Source organism: Corvus brachyrhynchos, unplaced genomic scaffold (assembly GCF_000691975.1).
Source record: "Corvus brachyrhynchos isolate BGI_N302 unplaced genomic scaffold, ASM69197v1 scaffold80, whole genome shotgun sequence".
NCBI classification, from domain to species: domain Eukaryota; kingdom Metazoa; phylum Chordata; class Aves; order Passeriformes; family Corvidae; genus Corvus; species Corvus brachyrhynchos.
In genome coordinates, this window is record NW_008236769.1 from 1,578,164 (window position 1) to 1,599,562 (window position 21,399).

Genomic DNA, 21,399 nt, shown 5'->3' on the forward strand with positions numbered 1-21,399 from the left:
GGGGCGGGGGCTCGGGCCGGGCTCGGGCAGCAGCCCAGCCGCCCCAGCCTGGGCTCCTCGAGGTGAAACATCCAGAGCCTCAGCGGCGTAACCTGAGCGGGTTTCGGGTGAGCACAACCCTGCTCCAGCGCTATCTCCATAGGTAGCATTTCACTTCCCACCCAGACTGTCATTCAATAGGAGCTGAGCACTTAATTTCAACCTCCATGGTGTGTCCTAAAGTATCTTCTGCCCCAGGACTTCAGGAATTATTTTTCTATACATGCCAACAAGTAGAATACTCTAATTAGAGAATCAAAGGATATTTAATGTTGTAATTGCTAGTTAGCTGAACAATGCAAACCAAACACTCAGCTCCATAGTTTACCAAAATACTCATTGGTGTTGATCTGAGCAAGAGATTTCTCCAAGCTGCAGGGCTGGTTGGGTGAAGAGCAACAGGACACAGCCCCACAGAGGCTTTCTCCAAGGGCGTTTTTCCAAGAAAGCTGCAAAGAGCCAGCTGCCACTAGATCACCCTAATACACGTAAAACTAAAGCTGATTAGATCAGTAGATAAATGGTGGTTGAAACAATATTTTCTCTGGCCTATGTTGCAGATTTTTTTCACTTTCAGAAAGTTGGTAGGAGTATCAGAGTTTAAAGCCATTTGCATTTGAAAGGAGTAGAAGACTTGGCTCCAATCCACCAGTTCTGATCGGCAAGGGTCTGCACAGTACTGGAAGCAGTCAGGTCGAGGTCACCACTGGTGACCATCCTTAGTTTAAGTGAAGCAGAAACTACATTAAATTTTTTTCATTCTTTTTCTGCTGATAAAAACCCCACCCTCATTAAAAAAATCTAATTTCACAATCCTAGGACAAGGAGCATCAGCTACAGATCAGTAATATATTTCCTGAGGTACCTGACAATTAATTTAACATGATACTCACCACATTGGTTTCAGTGACACACCAGATCTTTACCAGGCTTTTGTTTTTTGCTGATTCATCATTAGTAGCAATTGCATTTATTACTGATTTATCAAGCTTAAAAAGAAGAATAAAAAGAATTTTAAAAATGCATTATTCCAGCTTGCATCACATACTTCTGTTCAGCTCTACTCAAATAACCCCCTTTGGAAGCTCAACCATATAAAATCTGCATGACTCTAATGCTAGAACCGCTGCCCAACAGGTAGGAGGGAGGTTACTCCCAGGAAAAAGGTCCAACTCTACATGCACAAATGCTGTCTCATTCTCCCCACATCATCCACTACCCCATCTCATCCTTTCTGTTTACTCAGCCGCTCTGACACAACTGCCTAGCTGTATTTACTGTCACTTCAAGTGCTGTGTGCATCCCCCTGGCCACTAGGTGCACATGATTATGTCCCATAATTTCAGTGTCATCATCAGGTCCTACGCTGATCCTCTGGCTGTGGCAGGTTGTCTCCACTAGTACTATCTGCCAGTGTCCAGGCAACAGGCATCCTTCCCATCCATCCCACATGGCTGCATTTGTCCTCACCTGCCTTCCCAGTCCTCCTAGCTAGGTCTGCCATTGCTAAGGTGAAATGTGGGGGAAATAGAAACCAGAAATACAGAGCTGGGGCTTTATGAAATGTGAATAAAAAGAATTCATCTGCTAATGAACTTTACCCCAAGGACACAGAGAAAGGAGTGGGAGGCCTTCTCATACTCAGAGCATTTTGATTAATTGTAACTGAACCAAGTAAGCAGCTTCCTTGAAATGAGAAAGAGCTTACCTCAATGATGAGCTTTGTAAAGGGATCTGTGATAACTTTCAGTAGCTCTGGGGCATCCTCACCACTTTCAAGATGAAAGGACTCAACTATAACATTGGTGAGATGGTAGAGATAGCCAGAAATAACTTCAATAGGCAACAGGGCAAACACAGCAAGCCAGTTAAAGAAATCATGGATTGTTGCCCCAGCAAAGGCCCTGCAAGAAGAAATTTTTTAAAAAGAGTTGCTTTTAATTAAACAAAATGTGTACAACATCAATTAGATATGAAATTATAAAAGAGGGGATGAAAACTATTTCAAGGTGGGAATAATTTAATTTCTGGGGTCAAAGGAGAAGGCTACTTTGTTATGGAGTGCTAAGTTGGCTCCACACTGTTGACCAACTAAAGAGCCAGACAGGTGAGTAAAACAAGAAAAACTAGAAAAAAGCGATCTTTAACATGAGGCCGCCAGGAGTACTTGTTTGAAGAAAGAAGTGGCTGTACAGCCTATATTTGTTTTGCCTCTCACCTGTTTTTGGTACATTTTTAATCCTCAGCCAGTCATTGCCTCCGGGACCTGTTCTCCCTGACTCCTGGGGCAAGAGGGCTTTGCAGCTCTCCCACATGTTCCTGCAAAGTGTTGGTGTATAGCCCCCTTCCATCTTCTCCTGCAAAGCCTGAGGAGCCACAGCTCTTCCCTCAGAGGCTTTGGCTAAGAGTATTTCAATATGCCCAGTATGCCATAAATGACAAGGTAACAAAGCCTCCTATCCCTCCCAAGTCTACTGCCCATCTCCATGAGCCATGAGCTCTCTCAGGGGCAATGGCAAGTGGCAGTCTAAAAGTTGATATCCAGAACACCTCATTTCTCTCCAGTTACCAGCTCTTGCTTAATGTAGACTTAAGAAGCCTTCAACATTGAAATCTCTTTTAAGGAAACCAGACTAAATTCATATAATATTAACTTCTTGTACAGCCTTCCCATAACTAAGATATAATAAAAGGTGGGGAGTATAGTGGGAGCACTTGAAAATTTATCCTTGTGTAAGATCACTAAAAATGGTGAATTCTTACAAACCCACAAAACCTGCAAAGGAACTCAATGTGTTTTTCTTCAAGCATATGAAGCCATATATGTAGGCAGCACTATACCTTTGCCATGGCCATGCTTGTGACTTTCTTATCTAGGAAGGCTGAATGGCTGTAGTAGTGATAGGGAATATAGAAGAAGACCTTAAAAAAAGGAAGAAACAATTTTCCAGCTCTAGAATTTAAGTACAATACCTTCTAAATTCATTCCTGTCCCCGGCTTGCATAAGTGCCACAACCGTGTTTGTAACCGAGGTGCCAATGTTTGCTCCCATGATGATAGGAATAGCTGCTCTAACAGTCAGCACTGGAAAGCAGAAAAGGAAACACTGAATGAAAAAGTCAGGTCATCAGCAAGCTCTATGCTTCGATGAAAATTTCTGTTACCGTCAGTGAAACCCTGACGTGCCTTGATGTCGGTGGGATTAGCTGCTCCAATCCAAACATGTTTGTTCCAATCAAGCCGTCTGGGAACATGGCGCTCCCATAGTCCCCATGATCCCCACTGAAACTGTGGCCCATGGTTATTAGTTTTCTTTCCCAGGCATTTGCCTACTTAGTGCAGAATTTTGAAATTATACCACAGAAACAATGAAGTCCAGTAACTGCCTAACGTGACAAAAGTATGCAGATAATTACAAAAATCAGTCATTCAGTGCCAAGGCTTCCAAAGATTTTCACTGCAGTTGTGGTCTTACTACTATTACTGGTACTACTACTACTAATATTAATACCATTATTATTACTTTTTAAAATTTGATTTTATATCAGGGAAACAGCTGTGAAAATCTTTTCCTACAGTCTCTATTCGTATGCCCAAAGCTTCTACAATTTGAACACAAGTGGGAATGTTTGCACCTGAGACAAGGTTTATGAGTGATCTCTAGGAAGATACTGTGAGCAGACTTACATGTGGAGGACACCATGCTAACCACAATGGATGAAGAAGTACTGGAGCTCTGGACCATAACCGTCACCAGAACTCCAATCACCAATCCCGCAACAGGATTCGAGAGCACGGAATCATCTTTAAATATGTCCCCTGCTGCTTTACCTATTAAAAAATATATATATATTCTCAGAGTGAGGGAAGTACAAGGTAATGTCCACAGAAATTATCAGAGTGTTTAATTAAAGATCATTAAGCCATTTAATTGATACATATATGACCATGTTTGCCATCCCAAAAAGTACAATGTAGCCCAGGGATCCAGATTCACGTCCTGGACTCTCAGCTTCTCAGCTATTAGAAAATACTTTATATTCTCTCATTTCAGTGATTAAAAGCCCGTGTGAACTCTGCAGAGAAGAGCCACAGCCATCAGAGGAAAGACTGTAGGACAAAAAATCACACATACCTTGGTTTAAATGCTACTACTTGGTATTTTTTGATACTGAATTAAGGAAAATGCTTTTAATAATACTGATTAATTCTGTTCCTGTACTTTTCTGTGTTTGCAAAATACTTCCTCAGGAGCACACATATTTCTTCATAACCACTCCTGAGTCCATCACCTGAATTCAACACTTGGAGGTAAATGTAAAAAACACATTTCAATAGTTTTCATCTTTGAAGGTTTTGGGGGACATCTCAGTGTTAGATGCTTTGATCAAGAGGACAATTTTCCTATTTCACCTTGTTGAAATGTCTTTTACATGGGGTAGATTTATGCACAGATGTATTTTTGTAAACTGTCCCTAAAGTAACAGGAAACTACTAGGAAATTGGGGCCAATAACCCCTACATCAACAGCTCTCTGGAATTTGAGACAGAAAGACCTTTTCAAACAAATGAAGGTCAATGTTCAATCAGAGCTACTTCTTCTGAATCGTTATCTCAACACATATGAAGAATGTTTTTGAAGAGTAAAGCTGTAATTAAGTGTCTCAGACAAAATTTACTGCCTTATTCATAATTTATTCTTGATATTTTAGATATTTTCATACCTCCTACCAGTTGAAAAGCAGAGCTCAGTACATCCAGAGAACAGACGAACATGTAGAGTAATCCAAGTAGCATAATGAACTTCCCTATCCCATAGAGTACACGAATGATTTTTCCTTTTCTATCCAGTTCTGCAAAACAAATACATTATGTATAAAAAATCACTTGATTTTTTCTCTGGAATACTCTAGTGCACAAGCGGAGACAGTGGAGACAAAGACAGTGATGTGGCTCCAGTGTGTGATTAAACCCAAAAGAATGTTCTTAATCACATTTTAATTGCAGAAGCTGGTATTTTGTTTACCCACTTTTACCACAAAAAAACCTTTTTGGTATGTGACAAAACCCTTATGAAATCTAAGATTGACCCTTGGTTTTATAGTCATCCTACTGAGTAAAAAAAGACCAACAGGTGCCTGGATATAAGACTATATTAGTGCTGGACTGTTTTCCATGTATCTCCTTGTGTTTTAAGGGTAAGAAGCATGATTTCAGGATTTTTCTTAACTGACTAAATATAATATGCCCATTAAGTCTTGGAGGAAGTGAGATAAGTGATGAGAAAACAATGTAGGTAACTTATTTATGGAGAAATGGCTACCTGACCACTTGACCCCAGTGTCCTGCAGTTCTGGCAGAGCCCATGGATCATCTTCTTCTGGCCTTGTCTCATCTATCAAAGCTACTGTGGAAAATGCAGGTTGAATTTCCCCTTTATTTCCAAGTGAAGCCACATTGCCTGATGAAATAAAACATTAAAAAAATTGTTTAATTACTTACCATCTCCTCCAAGGATCCCCAAAACTTATTTACCTCTGTAACTCACGAGTGAGCACTTTACCTTTGTGATTTTCTCCTTCTTTCCCAGCCATGTTCTGGTTTTGTTTGGAAGAGTCCCCAATATAGTTATTGGTTTCAGGCTTCTCTACCTCTGGCCAGGGAGCCATGATCTGTGACTAACAAAGTAGTGTTGATTGAAATGCACGTGCAGTCAAAATATTCACCTCACAAGAGTGTATGTGAGAAATATGATAAGGATTAAGTGCAAAGGAGATGAAAATGAAATAAAAGAAATTTTCCCTTGAACACAAATTTTTACTAATCTTTATGAGTTATTCCTCTAGTTGGGAAATTGATTTCTCAATTATGTTTTAAAACACAATTTATTTATTAGTGTACACAATTAAAAAATTATTTCCATCTCACATTTGTACTTTCATACACTTTTAATGGTCATGAAAGCCAAGATTCCTCTGCTTTCCGAAAGGTAGGCATTTCTTCTCTTTAATTAATTTCAATTCCTTTCAGCAAGAAGTCAGAGAACTGTTTTACTTTCTTCCACCTTCTGGATTTAAGCAACTGCCTGGTAATTCAATACTTCAATACATAGATTTTTTAGCAAAAAGTTCTTCCCTAAAGCACTGCTCGGTTTGGGTCATGAATGCTAGACACAATGCCTTGTTGCCTCTACTGGTTCATTCCGTGGAAACATGAAGAGGAGAATCCTGGACAAGGCGGAGGAAGACCCCAGGGTTTCAAGCTTGCTGAGTGCCTGGACAAGAGGACAATTAGAGACCAGTGGCCATTTGCTGGTCTGTATTTGCCTGTAACTCACAGCTGATGCTGCAAGTGAAGCTGAGCTGGTGGGAGCAAGGTCCAGCTCACCCATCTCACATAGGCTCTCTCTCTGAACCTATTCCTTCCCAACCCCTTTTGGGCACATTTGACATGCACTGTAATATTAATAAATAATAACTTTAAAAGTATGACATCACATGGCCAAATCCTGCCAGCACAGGCGCAAGCCCACATGATGGACCTAGTCCAGGCACAAGAGGAGGCCAAGCCTGGAAGAGTCCTCCCTGTTTACTTCACCAATATTGGAAGCCAGAGGGAGGGACATGAAGGAGGGGGAAGGTGACTATGGAAAGACAAGACAAATATGTACCACAGTACTTCTGCCTCTACAGACTTGGTGACCACATCCAAAAACTCAGTGGAAAGGATGGGAGAAGTAAACCCTGTCTAGGAAAGCCTCACCTTCAGGTCTGTCTTGTCCACCCTCTCTGCCACAGAAGTCAGTCAGTGCTGCAGGCAGAGCTGCCCCATAACCAGCACATCTGGCACCCATGTGTCTGAAACACTGGTCAGCACGTTTGCCTCCAATGCTCCTCATAAACCAGTGCCCAACCTCCAAAAGTCAGAGTTGGTATCATGCTCCCGTAAACAAGGTTCACCAGCAGTTAGCAGTCACTCTAAGGGAGTATAATTAATCATTCATTTAATCATAATCCTTTATGTAGCTGATGGTGAAAATGTTTCGTCCCTGCCCACATCAGTAAGCCACACATCCTCCTCCTTTAACCAGGAAGGAAGAGACACAGACAAAATCACTCGTGTCTTACTGTAACACAGGTGGGTGTTGTTTTCTGGCACTTCACAAAGAAGAGAGTATCTCCCCTTCCACATTACCAGGAAAAGTTATTCTACAATTCCATTAGCAAAATCTATGCTTTTCACATTCTTTATCTGAGGTGTAAGACTCAGAGCAGCTCCCAAGATACACAAAGATCTTAGAACAGATGAAAGTCACTCTTGCTTGTTTCAACAAGGATTTCCATTTCCTTGAAGCAAATTCTTGCATTTTCATCCATGCCAAAACAACCTCCAGCCCCACCCAGACAAAAGCACCTCCATCTTGTTAAACAAGTTTCATTTATATATGTTCAGCATTTAAAGAGCTTTTTAAAAATAACTGCTCTGCACAAGTGATTCTTAAGTGAAATACAATCATGAAAATATACTGGAAAGTCAGATGTGAAGCTGCAACTTATTCCAACCATGGAGACGCGGAATATGCTGGATGCTGCCATCCCTGGAGATGCCATCAGTGCTACAGCTCTTCTGTTACGCTTAATATGGAAATGAAGGATTCAGCCTGCATGATTACAGTATGGAAACTGAGCTGATGCATTCAATGAAGAAACTGGAGCTTGAAAACTTCAGCAGACAAACAGCCTCTATGTCTCCTAAATAAACTCTCCCCATACAAGAATTTGGCAGAGCATTTTTCCATAATAAGCATCTCCCATGTTCCTGAGGTGCTCAGGATCCCACAGGTACGTCATGTATTATTATTGTTTATGTTTTATGTGATTAATCATCATAGAATGAGAGTTGATCACCTCTGTGGAGGAAGTTTTTTATAGGTATGTATATAAAGTTATTCATATGAGCCCTAGCCAACCTCTGATTTGAGAAAGTAGACCCGAATACTGGAGGCCTTTACAGCATTTGCCTTGAGCATTTGGGCTTGCAGAGGTATTACTAGAACAGCCCATGCTGTGTGAGTGGTATCAAGGACTGATGCAAGCAGACCTATCTATATCCTTGAAATGCTACCAAAGCTGTCAGCTTTCACAGATCCCAGCTCTTGTTAAGAGGAACAGCTGAGAAGATAGTCGAGAGACACCTGATACTCTCTTTATTGGAGTCCTAGCCACAGCTACTTACTGTTAATTAATCACTGTGCTATAAAGAGAATCTACATTCTATAGTTTTCCCTTTAAGAATTCTTCCTTGGCCCAAATACAGACATTAACACCCTGAGAAAATGCTCAGAAGACAATCAGTGTGCCTTGGAAGAGCAGAGTACTGGGGTGGCAAAGCGACCGAATAGCTCCCTGGCAGCTCACACGTGCCCTTGGAAAGGCTGACGTCAGGTGTGGTAGAAAAGACCAACATTGCTGACGCAAGATATAAATGACAATGAAAACCCTAAGAGTGGTTTACTTTTGAGCATCAAAGACAACTACATGCAAAGGAATATATTAGAGAATGGACCAATGACAACGCACACTGCAACAACTTGCTGTGTTCAGCTGGACACACCAGTCCAGATCCAAAGGCAGGATAGCCACAATTGCTGGATGAGGTGCTGGAGTGATGAGCTCTGCCCACCCCCGGGCCAGCCATGGTGTCTCAGTGCTGTGCCTTGGCTGGCAGGACAGCCAGGGTGCCTGCACACAGGGTGAACTCATGGAACTCATGTCAGGACACACATTGGTGCTTTGGATATCCACCTGTTGGGAGCGGCGCTGAAACAGGACCTAATTTCCTCCTGAAAGTGGCAGGTCACAATATGCTATGCATATTGCAAAGGTCTGAAAACTAATGCCTGTGCAAGATGTAATCCAGTCCATTTCAGTGAACCTCATGGCAAATCCTCTCACACCATCCTGTGTGCTTCTTTCGTTGTGAGTATAGTCTTTCCTTGCCTTAGGAAAATGCTAGCCATGTGTGACATCCTTTCTAACTTCAAAAGAAACTGAACCTTCCTCCTCCTAAGAGTGAGATAGACAAAAAAAATCAATGGCATTCAAATTCTGAAATAAAATGTGAGAGAGAAAAACTCAGAGCCAAAGCGGGCTCCTGTGGTTTTTATATCCATACTCTCTCACTACAGCATTCCAAAGAGTTAAAGTCTCTTGGGAATTATCTGAGTAACACTAGGTGTCATGCAGTTGCCCTATATTGCATTCCTCAGTGACTCACTGGGCTATAACAGCTTTGCCTCTGTTGCAGAGCTGCACTCTCCATGCTTTGCAGCTTTAAATCAGAAACAGTTGTCAATGTGTTTGTTTTGCTGGACTTAACACAGAGAAAATGAACTACCACCTGTGTGTGCCCGGCTGGCATTGTTTGTACCTCTCCACCCATGACAGCTCACTGAAAGGCCACACTGTGCCTGACAGAGCTACAGAGCAGTAAGTCTTAAAGAAATCTCACTCCTAGGGAACAGACCCAGTCAAACCAAGATGAAATTAAAAGTACTGAAGAAAAAGCAGTATTTTCAAAACTAACTGATAATAACTACAACAACCACCAATGTGACCATACATGCACCTACAGGCTGCTTGAGCAGCTTCATATCAGATTTTGGGTTCAGCCAGGCTTTCCCCATTCTCTCTCTCTCTCTCCCTCTCCCTCCTTCTGTCTCAGCTTTTCTACAAAAATACATCACTTCTCCATCATTTACCAGAGCACTACAGTTTTTATCTTAAAAAAGGATTTATCAGCTAATCTGATATCCAAATATCTGACTTAGTAAATATGAATATTTATCACACTTAATTCATAGGAATAAATACCAAGCTACATAGCAGCCTTTCTTATATACAGTTTGAAGAAATATTGTCTTTTTTCCCCTCAAAATGTACCACTTGCAACATAGAAGCGCATTCTGTAGAGACGGGAAAAGAAAGCTCCGCAGCCAGCACAAACTCATTCAGTAGCTTTACATCAGCTGATAGTTTGCCCCAGAACCTGTTGCATGGTTCTCAAAGCCCCAGGTGCAACAGCACCACTAACAACTTAAATAAACACCAGCAATGATTCAGCCTTGCTAGGAACAAGTCTTGCCTTTGCTCTGGCAGCAGCCGCTTCCTTGGGGCTTTTTCTTTGAATAAGTCAGCAGGCTTAGCCAGGATGTAAACTTTCAACTCATGCAGTAGTAAAGGCAAAAAGAGATATGTGAAAGCTACAAAAACAGAGCACTCTGCTCATTTTTTATGCCTATGGATCTGTAAGACTCATTGCTCACAAGCCTAAATCTAACACATAGCAAAACTAAAAAGAATCATAAACTAGCAAAGAGAACTAATATCTAGGTATGTGCAGAGAGAGAACAGATCCCAAAGATTCATTTTTGACTTCATGACCAAGCAAAACACTGGACACTTCCACGGAGGAGCCAGGGCCAGGAAATACCAGTGAATTGCTTGAAATGCCTAGTATTTAAATAGACCAATTACTTTTTCAGAATAAAATGACATGAAAATTAATAACCCCACCAACAAGGAAATAGAATAGAATAGATCTACCTCATCCAAAAGACAAAATATATAGTAAAGAATAAAGAGAGGAAAAAATAATGACATTAAAAAGACTTACTGATCTAGTGGAAGAGCTGATAATAAAAGTTACTGAGAAACCAGTTGATTTCTGCCTGCTGCCACATTAGTTGAGCAAACTACATTAGACTCTAATGTATTCCTTTTACCTCCGTGTATCAAACCAAATTAGCATAAGAAAATGTTTCCATCAAGAATAGCCTGACACGGCCATCGTGAGGCACACAGGCTTTACACAAGATCTATGCTAACACACAAACTGACCCTATTTCCTTCCAGTGTTTCATTAATCATATCCTAGACATTTTCCAGTATCCAATACCACTGATTACTGTGACTTAAAATCTCACTTCTTTTCAATCCAAATAATAGTTAAACCAATACTTTCTTTTGCTATAGGCAGTTTCTTTGAGGGGGCGGGGGGTGGCAGCTGCCAGCAAAATACCTTATTTCTTTATCATATTTCATAAAAATAAACCCAGCTAATTGTAGAAAAAAAGCACAGTTTGTTTTCAGAACTACATTTTTTTAATCCCTTCCTTAAAATATAGACGCAGTTAAAGGAAAACGAGGTGAAAATATTAACAAGAGGATGACATTTCATATGCCATTCCAGTACCCCACATTATCTCTCTGTTGCCATTCCTTGAACTGCAAAAGCAGAGTTTTAGATTTGCAAGCTAAAAAAGTTCAAAAGAGAAGAAAAGAAAACTCAGTCTTAGTTGCTCTTACTTACCACGACTTAATTCCCAGACAATAGAGTGAACGGATCAGCTGGGCAGCCACTGAAACCTGCAATATATATAGACAGGTGTTGAGCAAAGTTTGCTTTCATCACTGCACACTAACATTCCTATTTTACAGTCCAGAGGCACTGCCTACCTGCAACTTAACGATCACAATAAAACTTTTTTTGCAAGCGTGGGCAGCAACCAGCACTGATAAAACTACAGGCTATTTCACACTTATCACATTCTAAAAAATGTCCCATCAGCATTTAAGTACAAGTTACAAATGTGTTCATGTGAGTGCTGGGGAACCGATTGTTCCAGCCTGAAAAATTGCCGTCCACCTGATCATTCAGTAATCTTTTTTCCAATAATAATTTTCCAAAAATATTTTGCACTCTCAAAAGTCTGTCAAAAGGGTGTGAAGGAGATGTAGTACTGTTATTTGTCTGTTCAGATACCTATTAATCTGCCTAAGAGCAGAAGAGAAGGAGAATCAGATAAAAAGTGGTGTAAGTAGGAAACACGTAAGAACTCCTTAGATCAGAGGATGGAGTTTCATTCTTATCAGTGCTCAGTGTTTACAATTAAGGCAAGCTCATTAGCATTTTGGCTGTGGCTCTACTTCCAAAGTAGATTTAAAGGTGTAAGGACACCTTTGATAATTGCATTCGGAACGCAAGTGATGAAGACAAATAAATGACAAATAGATATGTTAGTCAATAAAACAGTGTGGTACTGTAGATTAGACAAAGCAGCCACCAGCACTGCTGTCTGTTCTAGTGCTGATCTTAACAGGGAGCTGGATCGGGGGGCTGCATTAGGCACTGAAGCTTTATTATTTTTGATTTTTTTCTGTTTCAGTAGGCAACTTACACTGAGAAAATAAACTGTAAACTTGCCATCTAACCAGCAGATCTGCTTTGTCTGCTTGTATGCAGTCATATCTCCCAGCAGCTTAGTGACTTAGTAACTTAGTAAAGTAAAACTCTTGCTTTTTGCACCTTTCAGTCCCGTGGAGATGCCCAGCCTTTGGAGCAGTGAGTCACAACTTCCCCTTCTCCTGAGTCGGCATCAGAAATGTTTAATAAGCAGTGACCATGAAAGCCTCTGCAGCCCCGTGCGCAGCATCACATCCTGGCAGTGGAACCACCAAGCACCTCCCCTGCCTGCAGCGGCTCTGCTGGTGTTGACCCCACTGCCCACACTACACTGGGCAGGGCTGATGGTGTAGCCCAAGGATGGAAGCACCAGCCCTGCCTCACTCTCCCCACTTGCAGTTTTCACAGATGTGGAAAGGATGAAAAGGAAACAATTTTTTCTTCTGTGTGTAGTGGAGAACTGTCCAAAAGTAGAAAGAAGTAATGGAAAATGGACCCAAGGTCTACCTTGGTGGTTCACAGGCTCAGATTTTTTTTAACAGAAGTGTACTTAAACATTACATCTAAAAATAGTAGGTTTTAATTGATGGCCTACACATAGGAAATCAGGTGAATCTTTCATTTGGAATACTGGTATTTCTTTGAGTTGTGGCTTATTCTCTTCTGAGTCACTGTTTGTGAAACCCAGCTTTTCTGAGTGGGAAGGTATGAGATGTGCACATTTCAAGTACCCTGTCATGGGTCAACCAGAGCATGGTGATGTCTTCTGCAGCATTTTAATTACAACATTTGGATTGCTAAGCACAATCCTAAGTGCTGAGCAAGTTAACATTTTAGAAAGAGAAAAATTCTATATCAGACCTATTGCAGTAAAGAAAAAACTTTAGGAACGAAAAAACACTCACTCACACAAAGGCAGACAATCTACAATCTGTCTTTGGAAGTCCAGGGTGAATCTTCTGCAGAGTCACTCCGGAAGAGCCTCCATAAGAAGCTTGTCACAAGGGTTGAAGGTGGGTGTTATTTGTCCCAGAAGTTTTCCCTTCATTCAAAATCAAAGGAGAAGAGGCTCATGTTCTTCCCAGAACACCAGGGCAGTCAGAGTGATAGTCCAGAGTGCCTGTCATGTATCTGGCACACATTCAAAAGATGCTGCTGCTGCTCAAGAAGTATAAGGCAATGCTCTATCTTCCCACTTCAGAGTTTACTTTGAAAAAACTGACCTAATTAAAAAAGAATATTTTGGATAGGAAACACATCATAAATCAAAGCAAGAAAGCAAATTTCAAGGGTCCTGGTTTCCCCTAACAGAGGTGCTGGATTACTCTGCAGCTATTTGGAATAATACCTGTGAAAGTCCAGCATTTAGCAGGAAGTGCAAACACAGAAAATGTCTTAAATACAGAAAAAGAAAAAATTCCTCGCATGGGCAAATCCTGTGAGGGGTGAACTCTGTCCAATCACTGTTACATGTTGCAAGAAGTTATGACACAGACAAGAAATATATCTACAGAACAGACATCTGTGCTACAAGCTCTCTTACAGATCTCCCCCACAAAAGGGATACCTGCTGGGCAAGTGTCAACCCCATCCGTCTTTAAGACCCAGGCCCTAGTACAGTAAACCAAGTGCCCTTAAGTCACAACTAAAATAAAAATAATTAAAGAGAAGTAAAAGAAATGGCCATTTATCCTGCAAAGGTGTCAGTGCTGTCCAAGATACATATTCACTAACAGTAATACTCACATGACGAGGTTTGCACAGATTCAAAAGACAGCATACATGAGCATGGCTCTCAGCTAACATCAGGAGAGAAACTCTCTCTCTCTCTTACATTTTAATTTAATTCTCAATATTCCACAAATTCAAAGAATGCACACCTAAACAATGTACATTCAAAAAGGTGGGAATCTAGAAAACCACCATATGGCTCTTTACTGAAGAGAACAGGTATTGTTTCCATCATTTGGAAACAACAGTGTCTATTTTATCTTGTTCAGAAACCTTGAACAAATCTAGTTGTCTACATTTGGGAACAACATGAGTGTAAGTCAGCCTTCCCTCTACGGATATGTAAAACACAAAGCCCAGACCATTAAAGAGAGAGGCCAGTGCTGATTTCAATAGGAATTATAGCCAAAAGAGTTACTTGGTTAAGGACTTACACTCATTCAGCTGAAGAACATTTTCCTTGTTTGTGTAGTTACCTGGAAAAATTTAAGTCTCAGCCTTATCTATTGTCTGAAAAGTATTCTGCCTATAGACATTTTAGCAGTGAAGTTTATTAATGAAAATACCCAGTCAGATGTGTTTTGTGAGTATGAACTTCCATATTGGTACACAGCTGGGTATTTATTTAGAAACAGTATTTGTAGCAGACTTTGAGCCTGGCATTATATAGGATGCTTTGATTTTGGAACAGAGGGTAAGTGCTACAACTTTGCTGTTCACTAATTAATTTTTTTTTCCATTAAGAAGAGGAAAATTGTCTTTGAAGGAAATAATTGGCTTTTAGCTACCCTGTACTCTTCTGCTTTAGGTGGCTATTACTGCAATTCATACTCAGAACTTTTTTTTCCCCAGTATTTCTGCTATAGTTGGGAATAGTAAAGAATAATTCCTAAATCTACTTTGACAGGAGTAAGAAAACATCTAATTTAATGCATAAAGAAGCTGGATCCTATCACAAGGTTCTGTGTTACAATACTGTGCATTTCATCTTACACGAGTGATAGGCAAAAAAATTAATGGAGTTACAGTAGTTAATATACTTCCAGGACTGAGTAATGAATAAAGTCATAAAGAGACAGCATTCAACAGAACTAATGCCAGGAATGGAAGGCGGAAATAAAATGTGAATTGAAGGAGTCACAAAGAGAAAAACTACAGGAAACGCTTTCAGACATACAAAGGAAAAGAAATACTTCAACACAGGAGAAATAGGTTTTATGAAGCAATAATATGGCAAACAAGTTTAGATGAATAGAAGTGTTTGAAAGGAAAGAGAAACTCTCTTTTGATCTTGTAATAACTGAGCAGCTCTTTCAGTATAAAATGACTTTATTCTCATTACCACCCAGTCTCAAATTTTTTTGTCAGTACAAATGCATCCTTGGGACATGAGTTAAGGGGGTTATTCTGTTCATATTTTCCATGATAGCTGTGTTTTCATTAAAGCCACTTATTACAATTGTTTTTATTGTTCTTGAAGTATCTTATTTTAACGTCCTATTTAGTTGATGTTTTGCTACTAAGATACACCGTTCTCAACATTTGCTGACATGTAAGGGACTGCTCTTATGGAGCCTGCAGTCCAGACATTGGGGTGAGGGGTTCAGAGCAGGGGCAGCTCTGCTTACCCCTGCAGCAATCAGGCACCACAGCTTCTGACTCTCTTCCAGGGGAGGCATGGCCAGAGGCAACAAGGCACAGGCTAAAACAGGGCATGTGAAAAAATAACACCAACAGTAGCCTGCATTTGATTTCAGCAAGAATGCCAAAAATGTGGATCATATCATTTGCTTTGACCACTAAATCCCAGAAAAATTTTTAAAACTGTGCTTACCATAGCTGTTCTAAACTTTTACTTCTTGTCTGGGGTGTATAACTAAAAGGTTTAACTAAAGGTTAAAATAATTCATTAAAAAACAATCTCCAAAACAAAGATATGGTGATGCTTTGGCATCAGAAATTTTTAATCACCAAAGAAACCCAATATTATTCCCCTCCTGCTAACCTTTCCTTACACTTTTTGTAGTCTCTCCCCTTACCTTGCCCCGACACCACACCCCTCTTTCCCCACTCCTTTTCACTCTGTCAACCAATCTATATTCTAATATAGCAGCCTCTGGTTGCCTCCCACTTTGGACACATATCCATGAATGCACATAGCATCTTCCCAACAAACAAGGAACAGGGAAGAGGAGGAGAAGAAGTGAAGGGAAATGTGAGAGCTCTTAAATAAATAATAATATTCACACTCTTAGGCAAACCTTAATTTACAGATACAAGTGCTTTGGAAAAGTAAGTGGTGTTGGCTCCTTTATCGTTCAAAGACAGTTTAAAGATACATTTAATTTTAAGAAATCCATTGTTTTTTTTCTACTTGATTTGTTATCTCTGGGCTGACACTGGGCATGGTGTTGCTGGTAGCAGGACAAGCAAGTATAATTACTGGCAGCCAGCTGAGCATGTCTGCAGAGATGAGAAGCTTCATCTCACCTTTCCCAGCTGTGCACTCCTTCTGCGCCTGCGTTGTGCAGCCTGCTGGCCTCCACATGCTGCCTATGGAGCAGCTGCTCAGGTTCCACAGCCACACTTACTTATCTTCTCCCAAAATGAGTTCTGCCAAAAAGACAGATTTGAGGACATAAAATGAGGATTTTTGACAAAATAGTCTCCCAAGAACACACTACTCATTCAAAGGCCATATGCACTAACTCTGTACAAAAAATGTATATTCCAAATAAAGTATTAAACACCTCAAACTACAGGTGAAAACTTACAAATTATTTCTTCAATGACACTGTTCTGTGCTTATTGTTGCAAAATGTTTGACAGTATCTCCTTTCTGAGCCTTCATGCATGAAAGAGCTTTTGGACAACTCTAAGTGACTTACCTAAAGGCAATCTGCTGGCACAAGGTAAGAGAACAAATCTCTTTTCTTTGAACTTACTTTCCATACAACTAATTGTCCAACTCACTAATTCTGTACAGGTCATTAAACTAGATCTGCAAAATTATCACCAAAATCAAAACAACTGGTATTTAATAAATATCAAATACAGTAACTTTCCTTAATCTATAGTTCATAAGTAACTGCCCGTGATTATCATCTAATACAAAGGTCTTTGAATGTGTCTGGAGAAGGGCAACAAAGATGGTGAAAGGCTGGAAGGAATGTCCTGTGAGGAGCTGCTGATGACTCTGGGTTTGTCCACTTAGGAGAAAAGGAGGATGAGGGGTGACTTCATTGCTCTCTGCAGCTTCCTGAAGAGGGGAAGCAAATAGAAAGAGCGAGCTGATCCCTTCTCCTTGGGATCCAGGGATAGGACACATGGGAATGGTTCAAAGGTGCACCAGGAAAGGTTTAGACCGGACATATGGAGTAATTTCTTTACCAAAAGATGGTCAAACCCCAGATCAGACTTCCTAGAGAGGTGGTCAATGCCCGAGGCCTGTCAGTGTTTGAGAGACATGTGGACAATGCCCCTAACAACATGCTTTGACTTTTGGTCAGCCCTGAATTGGTCAGGCAGTTGGACTAGATGATTATTGTAGGTCTCTTCCAACTGAGTCTATTCTATTCTATTCTATTCTATTCTATTCTATTCTATTCCAGGATATTCTATTCTATGCCGGGATAATCAGGAAAGGAATCCAAGTCAAGTCAGGTGTGAGGACAACCCTCTCCTGTATGAGCACTGCAGTAATTTTCTTACTGCATTAGGCAAACTAGTCTTGCTGCATAGTTGTGAGATCCTGCAATTAGGAGTGTGCCAAACATCATAAAAATTGTCTCCTTCTTTCACAGCAACTTCTCTCAGTGATGCCTGTGCCACATAAACAGTTTTGATCCAGTCCAGCTGTCAACCATTAAAACTGTGGATTCTTTTGGAGGATTTTATTCTTGGAAACATGACATTTTACATTGTGCAAGAACCATTCCCACTCTCCTTGCAGTATAAATTGGATAACAGTCCTCAGCCTTAAGTCACACATGAAGAAATGCAAGGCTTTTTTTCTTTAAATACTATCCCCAGGACTTTCTATAAACTTCAGGTGACTGCCTTCAAGATGTATGCAATGAGTGACTTCACTAGACTAAGAAGACACAGCTTCTTTTAAACTTTTGAAGGATGAAATCTACTATTAACACACAATTACCATTCCTATTGACTCAGAAATGTAAATGTATGTGTAAGGCATTATATTGACCAAGGCATGCAGGCAGTAGCTGCTTTTTAATTGTTTACAGTTCATCCTTTTACACAAATATTTTTAGCTTTATAAGGGGTAGTTAATGGAGTAAGAAGACCAATACTTGCTTTTACAAAGGAGAGCTGTAATAGACACAAGGCAAACCTGAAAAGGAACCCAAAAGAGAAAGCAATTTTGTCTTGTGCAGGGTTTTTGCTGTTTGTTTCCCTTAAAGAACAGAAAGTGATGTGCTTTTATTGCAGCTGAGTCTCTTTATATGGAAAATCACAGAATCATAGAATGGCTTGACTTGGAAGGGACCTTAAATTGCCTAGTTCCCACCTCTCTGCCCTGGGCAGGGATACCTTTCATTAGACCCTGTTTCTTAAAGCCCCATCCAACCTGACCTTGAGCACCTCCAGGGATGAGGCATCCACAGATTCTCTGGACAACCTGTTAAAGCGCCTCACCACCCTCATAGGAAAGAATTTCTTCATAACATTTAATGTAGACCTGCCCTGTTTCAGTTTAAAACCATTGCCCATTGTCCTGTCACTCTGCACTTACAAAAAATCCCTCTCCCTCCTCTTTATAAGTCCCCTTAAGGTACTGCTTTTCCTACTGAGTATTGCAAAGCAGAACTCAAAGGTATTAAATAAATATCCAAACCTTTGGGCTCAATGATGGCAGAAAAATGCCAGCCAAAATTCACAGCAAAATATTCTCTGTCCTGTTCTTAAGCTGAATTCATGCAACAGGAATTTGAACATTTCTTAGAAATACAGAGAGATACTTCAAGGACATCTGAATACATCATTAGCGATCTTTCCTAAAGGAAACAAATCTAAACTTTGGCTAGTTGCTCAAGTCCAAAGAGGAAATACTACAGCAAAGACCATCTTCTTACTTTAAAGAGTGGATCGTGTTAGCTTTTAAAAGCATTATGAACAATTCCTCTGCACAGAAAAATATAATTTTATCTCTCTAAAAAATTAATTCACAAACTGCTGGCTATATATTTTGGCTGTTCTTTAAGGCCTCTTCAAACTTAGACCCAAATATTACACTTACTGATAAGCTGGAATTTTCTGGCATAATGTGACCTAACTAACTTCTTGCTTTTAAGTCTTGCTAAGTATCTCTATCAGTTTGCAGAAACACAGTCTTAATAATCAGTTAATGCATTTTCACTGAAGTTTCTGCACTTTCAATAAAAATTATACTATTGCAAACCTATGACTTCCATTACTTTAAAATTAAGTGTTTCTTTGTTTAAGTAACAAGCATAAATTAGCTCAGCAAGAAGACAAGAACTGCTTCTTAATTGTACTGGAAGAACTTTTTTTTTTAAACCTGAAGGTAACAAGTGTCATTTTGCATATATTAAGATTTAAAGAGGTGCTTCTGTTACAGCTGATGTGTAACTCAAGACTTTCAGAGTTGTAAAACTGTAACTTTATGCTAATTTTTATAAATAATGTATAGCCCATTTACAGTACGTTACGTGCTGTCCTTGATCCTCACACCACGCTTGGATCGGTCTGCTATTTTTTGTCAGCTCTGTCTCCATAGGCCTTGTAAACTGTTACTGGTTCCAAGAAGTAAGATTTGACTTACCAGCCTTCTCCCCTGTCAGTCACAGCAAGGGTTTGCACATGTCATATGCCACAGAGCACATTGTCTCCTTATTAGGTGAGTTTGGCTCTTATTTGAAAAATACTGTTGAATAAAAAAAAAAAGGATGAAATATAGAGCTTGTGATATTCAGAGATAGTCAGACATTTCAGAATAATTACTATCTATGACTTTTCCACAGACTGAAGCCTTTGATCAGATTTAATTGTTCCATGCTTGCAGCTGTTCTTTTCACTGAAACTTAGCATCAGGAATATCAACCAGGATTCTTTTTCAGCCCGGGTGCATTAAGGGCAACAGACAACACTGCGCATGGGATGAAAGCCTGTCTGAGGCACCCACTGCAAACCACAGTCTACCAAGACAAGCAGTGATGGGATGTGGATGGTACAGAGCTGCACATCTGTGCTCAGGGACCTGGACATGTCCCTGCTCCCTCAAGGATGATAAATACACACTCCAACAAGTACACAACAGAGTCCTGGCAGCAACTGAGCATCAGTTTCTAGATGTGGTGCCTTGGGAAACACATGGCTATTTCTCAGGAGTGAATAAATAGTGTCATGAAGCGCAAGCCCTGGAAAATGGGAAAACGAGAACACAGCAAACTGCCAAGGTTTCCAGTAGAGTTTACAGGATGATTGCACACACAAACAAGGGTCGATCCAACTCCCCTTTTGCACTTAGAAGTAGTCCACATAAACATTGGCACCAGTTGCAGCGTGTCTTTCACATGTGTGATGTGTCTTGCTCTTGCCTGCAAAGCTGGAAGCGCTCTTACGTAGGTGGAGATTCCAGAGATGAAGACAGCAAGCCATCACACCAAAGTGTAGCATGAAGGAGAAATAGCTTTTACATGCCATTTATTTGTAACATCAAGTATGCTATTGTTTCTCTTTTACTGACTTACTGGTATTTCCTCTGGAAAGTCACTGACTCTGTTTCTTAGTCCCACCATTTCTGAAAGGTGTCGGATTTACTGTGTGGCAGATTCAGCTACTGGTCTTGCACTTTGAAAATTAAAGCAGACCATAAAATGGCATTAATGCAAAGCCAGCATGATCTGTTCAGGATGCATATAGAATAGTTTCCAGCACCTTTAGTGTAACCTGTAAACAAAATACATAAGGCTAATTATGCCTGATAATAGTATAATAATATCTGATGTTTGCATAGTGCATTTCACATTAAAGGGAATCAATCTGTTGAAGACATAAGATGCATGTTGAACATGTAAGATTAAGATAGCTATAAATGGTTGAGAGCAATTTCTGGTGAAGGACAAGATAATGTAGCCTGGGACAGGTACCATACCTTACATGAGATACTGACACATCTCTGCAATCTTTGTTTTAAAATTTCCTGTTTCAGGTGGTTCTGAGCTTCAAATTGTCCTTTGAAAGGGAGGACAGGCAGATGCCCATTTGAACAACCATTTCTGAGAATTTTCTGTCCTTGAAATACTTTCTTAAAAGAAGCGTTTTAGTAGCAGTTTTATCCAGGACAGTAAGCACAGGAACATTGGGGTGGCCAGTTTGAAATGGCTGACAAACTTCCTGCT

At 40.2% G+C, this 21,399-nt stretch overlaps 1 protein-coding gene and 2 long non-coding RNA genes across 4 annotated transcripts in view; 1 reads left to right on the forward strand and 2 right to left on the reverse strand.

Annotated features, from left to right (window-relative positions):
- SLC34A2 (solute carrier family 34 member 2) overlaps window positions 1-11,919 on the reverse strand; it is a 21,048-nt gene extending 9,129 nt beyond the window's left edge. The window contains exons 1-9 of one of the 2 annotated variants that reach the window (XM_008645012.2): window positions 11,557-11,919; window positions 11,411-11,466; window positions 5,604-5,718; window positions 5,364-5,501; window positions 4,765-4,893; window positions 3,728-3,871; window positions 3,013-3,124; window positions 1,748-1,943; window positions 933-1,028 (exon numbers count right to left, since the gene is read on the reverse strand). In XM_008645012.2, the coding sequence (XP_008643234.2) occupies window positions 933-1,028; window positions 1,748-1,943; window positions 3,013-3,124; window positions 3,728-3,871; window positions 4,765-4,893; window positions 5,364-5,501; window positions 5,604-5,709 (921 nt within the window). In that variant the 5' untranslated portion in view covers window positions 5,710-5,718; window positions 11,411-11,466; window positions 11,557-11,919. Of the gene's footprint in view, window positions 1-932; window positions 1,029-1,747; window positions 1,944-3,012; window positions 3,125-3,727; window positions 3,872-4,764; window positions 4,894-5,363; window positions 5,502-5,603; window positions 5,719-10,714; window positions 11,372-11,410; window positions 11,467-11,556 lie in introns of those variants that run through there. The other variant, XM_017727546.1, reaches the window with a different exon arrangement.
- Window positions 5,725-18,530, forward strand: LOC108445035. The gene is made up of 3 exons (XR_001859773.1): window positions 5,725-9,018; window positions 16,844-16,926; window positions 17,818-18,530. It is a non-coding gene; the product is annotated as an uncharacterized LOC108445035 (long non-coding RNA).
- LOC108445034 lies at window positions 12,417-21,366 on the reverse strand. Its single transcript, XR_001859772.1, has 3 exons — window positions 20,749-21,366; window positions 19,821-19,922; window positions 12,417-16,627 (listed from the first exon to the last, which is right to left on the reverse strand). It is a non-coding gene; the product is annotated as an uncharacterized LOC108445034 (long non-coding RNA).
- Window positions 21,367-21,399: the final 33 nt, after the last annotated feature.